The 12,885-nt window shown below is 37.4% G+C and overlaps 1 protein-coding gene across 1 annotated transcript in view; it reads right to left on the bottom strand.

Moving 5' to 3' along the window:
* Nucleotides 1–5,930: 5,930 nt before the first annotated feature.
* Nucleotides 5,931–12,885, bottom strand: part of ADAMTS5 (ADAM metallopeptidase with thrombospondin type 1 motif 5) — a 50,581-nt gene continuing 43,626 nt past the window's right edge. The window contains exon 8 of the mRNA XM_027101839.1: nt 5,931–12,622. Coding sequence (XP_026957640.1) covers nt 12,055–12,622 — 568 coding nt within the window. The 3' untranslated portion in view covers nt 5,931–12,054. The remainder of the gene's footprint in view (nt 12,623–12,885) is intronic.

Genomic DNA, 12,885 nt, shown 5'->3' with positions numbered 1-12,885 from the left:
GACCCCTGAGCCACCTCGTAAGAAGACTGACCACAACCTGCTGAAAAGACCATGGGGAAAGGCCTGAGACTACAAAAAAAGGAGGGTCCCAGCTGAACCTGACCTTCTCATTGTCCTTGCCAAGATACCAGGCATGTGAATGAACCTATCTTGGACCCTCCAGTCCAGTCCAGCTACCAGATGAATCTCATCACATGACACCAGTTGAGGTGTATCTCCCAACTGAGTCCTGAGTCACAAGATCATGAGGTTCAAAAAACTGTTGTCTTAAACCACAAAATTTGGGGGTGGTTTGTTAATAGCAATACAAAATCAGAACATCCTTATTAAAATTTTAACTTATTTGATCAAAACCTTTATTTATTTATTGTCAACAAAAGATTTCTTAGCTGCATTTTGGAAAACATTTTTCCAGGCAATAGATTTCTTTATTCCATGAACTCCTATCCCTTTTGCCCCTGTTTTTAACCTGTTTTTGCTTGTTCTTATCACTGTGGCTACAGGTTCTCATTTCCCAGCAAGCTTTTAGCTAATCCTGTCCTTGAGTCAGGGTGTATATATGGATCACTGTCCAGCAGCCCAAGTGACTCCATAACAAAGTTAGTTTAGATGAGGGTCTGACCTCAAGCCTTTGTGCCCGTTCTAGCAGGTTGGACTCTGTGTTTTTCTTGTGTTCCCCTTTCTCATAATGTAGTCCCAAGAACTGGTTCTTAACCTTGTTCATTCTGATTAAGGGTCTAAACTGGTAGACTTTCTAATACTCCACTCTAGATTGGGATCTTTCCTTGTTTTCATTTTCTGTAAGTGCCATATCAAATTGCCAGACATTTGGCAGCTTAAAATAACACTAATTTATTATCTTACAGTTCTCTAGATGTCTAGGTTCAGCATGGCTCTGTTGGGTCTCTGCTTTGGGTATAACCAGATTGGAATCAAGGTGTCAACAGAGCTGCATCCCTTTCTGGAGGCTCTGAGGATGACTCTAATTCCAGGCTCCTTCATATTGTAGCCAGAATCCAGTGTCTTGCCGTTGTAGAACTGAGGTCCCTGTTTCCTTGCTGGCTGTCAGCCAGGGGTCATTCTCAGCTTCTAGACACTGTCTACATTCCTTGGCTTCTGGCTCCCTTTCTCCATCTTCAGAGTCAGCCATGGTGCATGGAATCCTTCTTTTGCTTGGAATTTCGCTGGCTTCCTCTTCTGCCTTTCTTTTCTCAATTTAAGAGTTTATGTGATTACTTGAAGACCCCCAGTTAACCCAGGATAATCTTCCTATATTTTAAGTTAGGGGAGTTAGTAACATTAATTCCATCTGCAAAATAGTTTTAGAGCAGTACCTGGGTTAGTGTTTGACTGAATAATCAAGGGATGGGAATTATGGAGGGGTATCTTTAGAATTCTGTCTTTTCAATATTCCATCCTAGGAACTAAAGATCTGTCTTGGAACCAAGGAGCTGAGTTCTTGCTACCACCCATCTACCCTGGCTCCCCTACTTCCCTGGCCTAACCCTGGCTTGCCTTTTGTCTAAAATGTCAGTGTTACCTGTTTAAAATATTTTCATTACCATGTTTTTTCCCCACTTGCTAAGATAACTTTGACCATTTTCTGAATCCCCTTAATGATGATTATCTTCCTGGATTGCTATCCATTCCTTCCTTCCTTCCTTCATTCGACAAGTACTTATTGAGTACTTATTATATGCCAGGTACCTTCTGAGAAGCTGGTGATATGGTAGTGGAAAAAACAAAGACTATGCCCTTAAAGTATGTGCATTTGTATAGATAGAGAGATAGATCATCAGACATATACAAATGAGTATGTAATAAAATTTCAAGTGATTATAAGTGCCATGAGGAAAAATGAAGGAAGGATGGTTCTCTTTGATTTAGGGTAGTCAGGGATGGCTTCTCTGAGAGACAACATTTAAGTAGAGACTTGAGGGAAGATTAGAAGTAAGTGTTTATAAGGGCAAAAATGTTCTATGCAAAGAGTTCTGCTCAGTACTTAGTGAATCAGATGGGAGGTAAAGCAGCTGGACCAGGGTGAGGAAAACAGGAAAGGAAGTCAGAGGGGAGGCAGGAACCAGATTTTTGGGGGCTTTAAAAGCCATGAAAAGGACACTGGTTTTTACTTTGAGTAAGGTAGGAAGGTATTGGCGAATATTCATCCAAGGAGTTAAATGATCTGACTTACGGTTTTGCATGATCAGTCTGGCTGCTGAAGGAAGCAGGAAACACCATCAGGAAGCATTTGTTATCATTCAGGGTGGAAAATGCTGGTGGTTTGGACTTAGGTGATCGCAGTGGAGGAGCTCAAAAGCGACTATTAGCATCATCTCGAGGGAAGGGATATCTATTGCTTGTTCCTGTGGACTAATATTCTGTCTGACATACCCACAGTGGTCACAGCTCTGGCCACTTCTTCAGGGTTCCACCTAATAGGCTCTTGTGTCTTTTGTATCTTCTGTCTGATAACATCCAGCTCTAAGTGAGCTCCCATATTCAAACTGCCTAAAACAACACAACTAAGATCCAAGGAGCCCAGGACGGGCACAAAGAGTTGCGCCCCTCCCGTGAAGCTCCATTTTATGCGTGTTTCTTTCTGGGATACCCCTGACATTCCAGGCTTGCACGTCTTGGTGGACCAGGGATCTCCCCTTGCTCCCCTATGGGATTATACTTCAGTGGCTCTCTGTTTTAAAGCTTCCAGGGGTGGTGCCGTTATTCTTTGGAATATTCTCAGTATTGTATAAGTTCTTATCTGAGGGCAAAGTTGATTTTTGGAAAGAGCCACAAGTAAGTCCAAGTCAAATCTGGTGGAGAGGCTACATCAAGCGGCATGATCGTCTTTTAATCAAAGTAGAGTGGATTGTGATTGGCGGAATTCCCAAACCTCATGGAAGCTGTGTGTTCTTGCAAATCCCGAGGTGCTGTACCAGCCACTGCTCCTAGATGTCCTCCCTGCCCTGCCCCTTCATGTGTCAACATCCTATCTACTTGCTGACTTATAACAGTTAAATTTTAAAAAAATCTCCCCTTTCTAGGTTCTCATCAAATACACTACCAGTGTTCCCACAGGTACCCCAGTGAGTCTTTGAGACATTTTCTATCTGAATCGGGAAGAAAATCAAGGAATGGATGAAGCCCCTTGTGCCATTTCCAGTCAGTCCCCTCCCCCCAAATATAGGTGCAAAATACATGTAAGTTCCTCAGGGCCTCCCTCGTCCTTTCAGGGCTCCTGCAGGCCATTACTCTGATAAACCACTTTTGGTGAAAATGTGGGCTCCTTCATGTGTGCCCACCCCAGACTAGGCTGTGAGGTTTTTTTTATAAAAACTTTGGTAAAAGTAAACATAAAATTACCATCTTAACCTTGTTTTTTTTTTCGGACGCGCAGGCTCAGCGGCCATGGCTCACGGGCCTCACTGCTCCGCAGCATGTGGGATCCTCCCAGACCGGTGCACAAACCCGTTTCCCCTGCATCAGCAGGCAGACTCTCAACCACTGCGCCACTAGGGAGACCCTATCTTAACGATTTTTAAGTGTGCAGTTCAATAGCATTAAGTAGTTTCATTGTTGCATAATCATCACCACCATTATCTTCATTGCAAAACCGAAACTGTATCCATTCAACAACTCCCCATTCCTTCCTCCCACCAGCCCCTGGTAACCACCATTAATTCAATTACTATCTCACATAAGTGGAATGATACAGTATTTGTCCTTCTGTGATTGGCTTATTTTGCTTAACATGTCCTCAATGTTCATCTACGTTGTAGCACGTGTCAGAATTTCCCTTTTTTTAAAAGGCTGAATAATACTCCATTGTATGTATTATCATATTTTGTTTATCCATTTACCTGTCAATGGACTTTCGGGTTGCTTCCACCTTTTGGCTCTTATGAATAATGCTGCTATGAACATAGGTGTACCAAAAAAAAAAAAAAAAAAATCCAAGGAACAAGAAAAAACACCTTTGAATAGGAAAGAGATAGTAAAAAGGCTCAAGACTAAAGGGACACTCTGGATAAATTCTTTACAATGTCTAGTAGGTACCAGACTTATTTGGAAGATGAATAGGTTAGTGGTCCCCAACACTTTTGTAGATGAAAAATTCTTTACACCTAAAACTAGTTCAGTTACTGTTTTGGGGATGAGTCTACTACAAATGATTAAGAATATACTTTCCTGCTTTCCAAGATCTAGATGCTTTTAATAATAAATAACAACAACAAAAGGTCTGAAACTCCAAGGCAAACTCCAATGAAAGCAGAAATAGGGAGGCAAAGTGCTATGGGCATATAGAAATAAAAACAGAAATCAATATTATGGCAAAGTTAATGAAATTCAAGTCAGAGTGAGGTTCTGGGACTGCTTACTATCTTCCTCCATCCCTGGGAACTGCCCCAGTTGGTGAATCGTTCTGGAATTCGAATCTCTTTACCTATGAGATGGATATGGAGGAAAATTGGGAAAAACAGAGCTATGCTCCTTTGCTTGTGTCTACATTAAGACATATATATCTTTCATTCCGTGGGAAAACATAAGTTTAATTGAACAGATACAACAATAATATATCAAGAAAAACCCCACAGAATCTAGGAATTAAAGATGGTTTGGACTTTTCAAACGTCTGTTGCTCCATTTTGAACCATCTTCTTTGTTCATTTTACTCCTAATCTAAAAACTACCCCCAGGACCATTTTTACACCTTCGACCTTGCCTGAACCAGCTCATTATTAGTGTGAAGGAGTTTGTAAGATTAAATACCAAAGTTTTTTTTTTCCCTCTTCCAGCCATTTTACTAGTTTTCTGCATCAAATTCTCTCTCCTTACACAATAGCTCTTTGTACACGCTGAGCTCTTGTCTCTACTCTCACTGCTTGCCCGATTTTCCAGTTTCCCTGCCATTTTAATAGGAATTTTAGGACCACTCTTGCTTTTACTCAAGGGTCCACACATTAGGACATCTAAATACTTCCCCTCATCTCCCCAATCTCACACATTCTTCCATCCACCCTGCAATCCCTCCCTCAGACTCTTGGTCCATATGGATTTAAGACTCCTAGTGTTTTGAACAGCCAATAATTGATAATAAATATCTAAAGTGATTATAACAGTGCCTGGCACTTGGTGACACCTAGATGACCATTGACAGTTACGATGATGTGAGAGCCACCTGCAATGTTGGGATCTTAAGACCAATGCCATAGGGGTCATGGAGAGAAACACCTGGGAGAAAGTTTGTGACGTGTTCACCCAGGGCCTGACCCAAAGAGATGTTCAACCAATCTTAACCAAATTATTATATACCATGCTTTTAAATGTTTAAGCATTTTAAATTATTTCTTTCAAAAGTATACATCCTACCAAGAATAAAATTTAATGTACAATTCTGAAATACTATTTGATAAGAGAGAGAAATTCAATGTTTGCAATACATACTAATAGTAATGATTTCAGGTTTAGAAGGAATTCTTGTCCTTCGGAATCCTAATACTATAAATTTGATACCAAATATTAATAAATAGGCTTTTGCTAGTGGATATCAATTCTTTTTGAATTTCCATGCATGCATTATTTTGGCTCTTTAGTTTTATATCTAGAATATGTTCATTTTTAAAAAAGAAAGGATGAAGCAGGTAGATTATATTGCTTGCTGCTTCTAATTTAACACCAGAAGTTTGACACTAGACAGACTTAGCAGGTGGTAGTTGGTAAGAAGAACTTGAAGCAATATAGTTCATTGTATTTTAAGAGAGAAAAAGTATTAATTGTCTGTGCCAATGTGAATGAGGAATGGGAGAAATTATAGAGAACCTAGGGCTTCATTAAGACCTGGCTTGGTCCAATTGCTGTTATGAGAAAATTAAAAATAAATGGACAATAGTTTCCACCTCTAAAACATATTATATGCAGTACATACTTTAACCTAGTTTACAATTTACATTTATTATGCCCAGTGAAACCACAAAGCCAATGTTTAATTTTACAGTTTAAAGTCACACATAGGGGAAATGCTTTACAAAATAAGATATTGTTCCTTAATGAAAAATATTACAGTATAGGTCCCAAAAGTCTCAGTTCAAGTGGTTTACGTGAATAACAGAGTTGTTGTGGAATGCAGGCTACAAGACACAGTAATGCTTTCAATAGTCATTTCAGATTTGAAATTTGCCAAAGCTGAAGAGACATTTGAAACAAGACCCGTCTTAGTTTTCCAAGATTGTTTTTGGTTTTCCAACAGCATTATATTTACTGAAAAATGCCAACACTTCTGGAAATTTGAGTGTAGAAAGCAGCTTACATTTTACTGCTTGTATACAGCACGTAAATCTTCAATATTTTACTCTACCTTGAAAGCATCTTTCAAGATTTAAGAATCTCAGTTCTACCTATTGTTATTACCTGACTTGATTCACAGACTCTAATATAGAAACCAAATATTCGTGCCAGTGCCTACATCAAATCGAACATATTCCCGCAATCTGTTTAGTTATCTGCAGTCTATTTACAAAGCAAGTGCATGATTTGCTCTGATCAATGTGTCACACTAAAATGTAAGCAGTATTTGTTGACTCCTACATTTATGTCATGCTGGAGTGTGTGATGCAAAAATACCATCCGGAGACTTTCTTAATCCAAAGTCTAGTTTCACAAAGTCACACACAGTATTATATTCTATCCTAGATATACTCAGCATGGGGTGAGTGTTTTTCATATGTTGTGAATTGTTACAGAAAAGATGGAGATATAGTAGCCAAGTGTATGTGTGAACATAAAATATTGCAAAGCTTAAAGTCCAGCTAAATATACACAGAAGTTCCTTTGTGTATAAGAAACAGACAAGTTTCTTTGAAAGGAACGCTGATGGCTTAGTATGTGATGGAACATGACATCTAAAAGTGGGCTACACCAACCTGATGCTCTTCAAGTTTGGACGTCACATTAAGCATCCTCAATGTACATATAGCTTATGTCACTAAACACTGCCAATCTGAATCACCATTAAATACAATTTCCCAAACTTTGAGTATCAAGTGGTGCCCAAGCTTGACAAACTGCTTAGAGTTCTTTCTTGCAAATTGAAAAATCATGTAGAATAAAATAGTAACTCAGAAATACCACACTTGGCAGTTGGTCACTGAAAATGTTAGCACCTTGATAAAGATTACAATTGTTCATTGGATGTGCCAAAGGAAAAGTAAAAGAAAAAAATGCCCTGTTTTATTTATAAATCACAGTTTTCCTCACAGTGTTAGACTTGGGTCACTCTGATGTGGCAGTGCCTTATAGGATGATGGGCCATTATTTATTTTTTTCATTTGACCTATGGCAGTACACATGGATCAGCCAGTGGAGCTATGAGATAAGGACCACAGACAGCAAACTTACTCTTAGTGCTAGAATATTAAGAGGGTGCAACTAACAGGGTTAATGAATGTGTATGTTTCAGTCCTACTCCATTTTAAAACCAGCGTTTTCTAACAACAGATTCCTTTATCTTTTCTACAAAATCTGCATTAAAAATTATGATATAATGGCACCGGAAAAATATTTGCCAGGTTGAAAGCTTTTCTGATCTAAACACTACGTATATTCTCATTTTCTGGCTCACTAATGCATGGGTTGGTGTTTCAATATGTTCTCATACATTAATTGAATAGAACACAAAATTATGTGGTATAGACTGATGTGTTTCATGTGTTATAACTTGAGCAGTCATTTCTGTAGTTCATGATAACAGGGAGCTATTAGAAAGATTGTATTTTTCAGTGGGCTATTGAGCTAAGTTGATCTACCTGTTTGACAACCTAAAACTACATGTTGTTGACAAATGAGAAAAATAATAGAGAAAACATGTAAATTCCTTTTCTGTGTGTCTATATGATAGATCACCTTGACCCTGTACTTGGTTCTATTATAGTTTTGGATGGCCATTTCTGTCTTCAAGGTCATTCATTTACTTTGTACCTTTGAAATGTTAAAAAAAAGTAAGGTGTTTTTATGGCTTCAAGTTTAACTACTAATAGATTACTAATAGTCACCAATCATACCAATGAGATTTCATACTCAGCCATAAACTATTAGCAAAATCCAGCCATTATTAAATTCAATCTTATTTCACAAACAGTGAACTCTAAGTTATAGCACAAGTCCTGAACTTCTTTGACTCTGGCTGTTGTCCTCACCTAAACCATTACAATGACCTTGTCCAATGAGGAAGGAGTAAAGGGGAGAAACATCAGAACCAGAGATTGATCTAGTCAATTGTGTATCCAAAGGTGCTTTGCCTTATTGCTATGACCAGACTGTGAAATCATAGTCAGGAGCAAGCTGGTGTGCTCAGAGGTGTCCCTGCTTGTCCCAAGTCCTATTATCCCTCCAAGAGATTAATTTGTAGTAGTAAAAAGTCATATTGTATCAATGGAGATCCCAACCTTGGTGAAACAGTTATGACTACAAACATTTGAATCATTTAAATCCACTTTGTTTACTCTCATCTATAGAATCTTAAAGATACTAGAGACTGAATGATACTAATTTTAAGGAGGGTTTCTAGAGCAGCAAAAGACATTATTTGGTTTTATTATCATTGATATCACTTGGAGGCTGTGATGTATCAACAGCTCCTTGTCCAAAGTTCATCAGTGAAGCTCATGGACCTGATTTTGAATTGTGTCTTAGCTTCTATGGGAAGCTTCCAGGCTACCTATATATCCTAGTTTAAAACTTAGACCTTAGTTGCTTGAATAAATGCTTTTCTTATCTGAAGCTTGGAAAAATTAGTATTAAATGGAATCCAAAAGACCTATTAAAATAACTACAAGTGATGAACACTACTAGCCATGGAAGATTAAATTTAAAACTTACTTAGAAAGAAAAGGAATAGTATCAGAATAAGAATACATGAGGAATATATACATATACACCTGTTTCACACAGAAAGCTTTCTGTAAAAAAAAAATACAAAAGCAACCAGTGCCGTATATTATGTAAACTCACAAAGTGTACTTTATACACAAACATGAAGCATAAATTAAAAAGTAGGACAACAGCAAAACATCTTAAATATAGAAGAATTTGCACATATTTTTGTTAAATAAGAATAAATAATTTTATCACACAAATTCACATACCAGTTGCAAAAACAATAAATTACTTTTTTTTTCAGTGCTGCAACTTTTTTTGTTTGTGATTAATCCCTTCATTCTTAATGTGCTAAAACTGTTTCCACAGGAAGGCAGAGGAAGTTGAATTTGCTGAATAAATTAAAATAATGTCCTTAAAGCTCTAAACAATAAGGGAGGGCTTCGTTTGACTTTTTTCTGTTCCCGAAGAAATAAATGCTATTTTCTTCTGGGCTCCCTTAGTATTTAATGAAACAACCTGGAGTATTTAGTTTTGTGAGTGAGATTAGATTCTTACCAACCTGAGCATTTTTAGACAAGTTTTTCTTTTTTTTTTTCATTTTAGGAAGTAGCCCCTAGCATCCTGAATCCTATGCTCTATTCAAGATGTAACTATGGAAAGGTAAAAGGCATAACCCAATGTGAAACTGAACTGAATTATCTTCATTATAGAGGATTTTCCCTTTGCTCATCATTCTCTATGTCTACCAAACACTCCATTTCTCTGAATTTCAGTTTCCAGTCTATAAATTTTCTCAGGAGTTTAGACATACATTCCTTAGTCAGTCTGTTGATACCCATACCAAACCAAACCAAACAAAACAAAAAACCCTAAAGGAAACTCCTTAAAAGCATGGAATAGTGGTTTATTTGTTCTAAGCTCTCTAGGGTTGCTCCCATGAGAAGTGTAAAACTTTAATATTTGGGGAAAAAATGAATCATTGGTAAATCATATTTAAAAATCTATGAATACAGTATGGAGAAGCAGAGTAGGACACAATCATGTTTGCTCTTCAATTATTTTTTAATGTTGCTGTCAATATAACCACAAAAGATAAAAAAAAAATTCTCATAGTTTAAGTACTTGATTCGAGTTATTCTGAATACTGGAAAAAGTAAAGTTGGTCCTTCTCTTAATTCTCTCTGCATAGTCAATGGTCGGTGTGATTTTTATTTTTAATTTTTTTTTCTGACTGATATGAATAGCTTTGCTCCCTGTCCCTGATATCTGGTACCTTTATCAAATGGAGGTTACCAGTCTTGTATAGGCCTCCTTTTTCTAACTGGTAATTTATTAAGAAAAAAGGACCACATCTAAAGCAAAGTCAGTCTATGAAAATCCAAAGGATGATTAACAGTTTTGATTTCTTAATGATTTCTTATGAAAATACTTAAAACAGTGAGACATCCATTCCCCTGGTCTATTGAAATGAATGTGCTATATAGCAAGATCAATTACATAATCCTCTTATATTAAAAATATCTTATAATAAAAATAAACTCTCATGAGCGTAAGGAAACTCAAACAATAGTTCCCTAATATCCTTATATGCAAATCTTTACAAATAGGCACATTTGGTATGATTATTATAAAATTTTATAAAAACAAGTAGCTTTGTGATATTTCACAAAGAAAAAGAAAAACCAAATGAAATGAAATATCTTAGGTTTTCTGAGCTATGGGGTAGAGGGATGCAGTTTACTGTCTATGAGATTTTTATGCAGATGACTGTAAAAGTTTTCCATGTCTAACTATTCTAACTCACAACCTAGCTAGACAGGCTATGGAAATAAGAGCAGACTTTGCAAAGACCATCACATTTCATCACTCAAATACTTACTGGTACAACCAAATGCTTTCTAATTGGGAAAAATCTTAAGTACAGTATAAGTATACTTGGATTAAGAAAAAAAGACAATGCAAGGAATTATTGCCTATGGTGTGGAAACAGTATTATTAATACTAACCATTTTTTTTCACTAGCCACATTAATGATAACCACTTCTAGATATGGCTAACTACCAAGTCAACAAGAAGTACAAAACATTGTAGGTCCTACAGAACCCTTGAACAAAACAAACAAGCAAAAACAAAATGCATTTTAAAGGCTCGCTGGTAAGAGGTATACCAGTGTTGAAGGTGATAGAAAACTCTTTGCTGTGTGTTCTGAATGTATATTACACATTGTGAGATATCAGATGGGAACCATAGAAAGAGAAAGCAGTTGTGAAAATATAACTTGAAAATATGGTGAAGCATGTATTTGTTTTCTTTTTAAATTCTAACAGGAGGAAACTAATTTTTAGACTCGATAACATACACACACACACAAACATTTCTTCTACCTCCTAATTATGCATTAGTTTGGCTGGCTGCCTGAAAAAATACAGGCAGTCAAAGGCTTAAATAAATGGACCCCTGTATGTATTTAAATGACTAGATATATTGAGCTTCTTTTTTCTTTTCAGAATTTCTCAGAAGATTCTTGCTGTCAAAACGGTTTTTGACGAAAATTTTATCTCCTGTAGTCTAAACATATACTAAATCTTTCTTAAAACAGCAGCAAGTTCTTAATTTCCAGTAAAACATCCACAGCTCTTTCTAGAAACTGGAAGGAGTGGAAACAGCTGCAGACCTACTTTGGTCAAACACTTTTTTATAGAAATATATATATATATATGTATATATATATATATATTTTAATAGAACCAAGTGATATAAAGTGACATACCAAGGAAGAATGTATTTACAAACAGTAAAAATAAGCTACTGTGTAAATAATATGCACGAAAATGATTACGATGCCTTTGTAGACATTCTGTAAGAGGTAGGTGACAAGGGGGAGACTGCTCTGCCATCTTCAAATGTCCCCTGATCCTACATTCATCAGTGTTTTTGTATTCTTGTAGGCCCAGGGGATGTTCAATAACTCCCAAGTTTTTCTATACTCCAAGGTCACCACTGTCCCATGAAGCAGTGCACATCTTTATTTGGTCGCTGAGAGCAGATTCTGCCCATAATCGGACTCCTGTTGACAATGACCCTGAAGTGTGACTTTCCGTGCTTTCGGTTGACCTCGTGTTCACCACGACTGTGTCAGTGATGAATCATCCAGTTGTCTCTGCAGAAGATCATAACCACAGGCTAACATTTCTTTAGCAAACATTGCTTAAATGCAGAAGGCCTCTGAGAGAGAAGACATCCCTTTGCTAACTTCCGGTTTCCATCCTGGCACTGCACCGTCCTGGTGTGCCAGCCCGTGTCACAGGTTCTAGAACAGGCGAGCCAAGGGCCCGTCACCCACTGCAGCTGTGGAGTAGGCGATCCCACTTTATTGCTGCTGTCGCTAGTGACAGAGTTTACTTTTGGAGTGGACTTCTTGGGAACAAAAAAACTGTAACGGACATCTAAGGCTTTAGTTGGGTCTGTTGCAAGAATCTGTACGATTAGAATTTCCTTCGTGGCTGAGTAGCCCATCCCATGTAAGAAGTCATCCCTGTGGCTCCAACCACTATAGTTCATGACTGTTCCATTGATGTCAATGATGGTTTCCGAAGTGGAGATCATGTACTTTCCATTGATAAGGTACTCACCGTTTTTCTTCTTCAGGGCTAAGTAGGCAGTGAATCTAGTCTGGTCTTTGGCTTTGAACTGTCGGACTTTAATGTGAGTCGCGCCTTCCGGGATCCTCACAACATCAGTGTAACCCTTGCTGGAAGCAGGAATGTCCACAGGGGAGAGAGAAAAAAAGAAAGGGGAGGAAAGAAAAGTAAGTAAATGCTTAACAAACGGATAAACAAATAGAAATTCTCTAAAAGTCTCACCTTACCTTAATATAAAGTTTTAATGTACTAAAAAGCTTCATTTTAAATTGCCTTCAAAAATTAATTTTCTTAGAACATAATAAAATTGCAGTCAGACTATCACATTGTATACATTTGTATTATGATGTTCAAAATTAGGATGATGTTAGCA

The sequence above is a fragment of the Aethalodelphis obliquidens genome, unplaced genomic scaffold (assembly GCF_003676395.1).
Source record: "Aethalodelphis obliquidens isolate GAN/ISIS:26980383/991018 unplaced genomic scaffold, ASM367639v1 scaffold1, whole genome shotgun sequence".
Classification (NCBI taxonomy): Eukaryota; Metazoa; Chordata; class Mammalia; order Artiodactyla; family Delphinidae; genus Aethalodelphis; species Aethalodelphis obliquidens.
The sequence above is the reverse complement of the archived record's forward strand: the minus strand, read 5'-3'. Positions and strand labels throughout refer to the sequence as shown.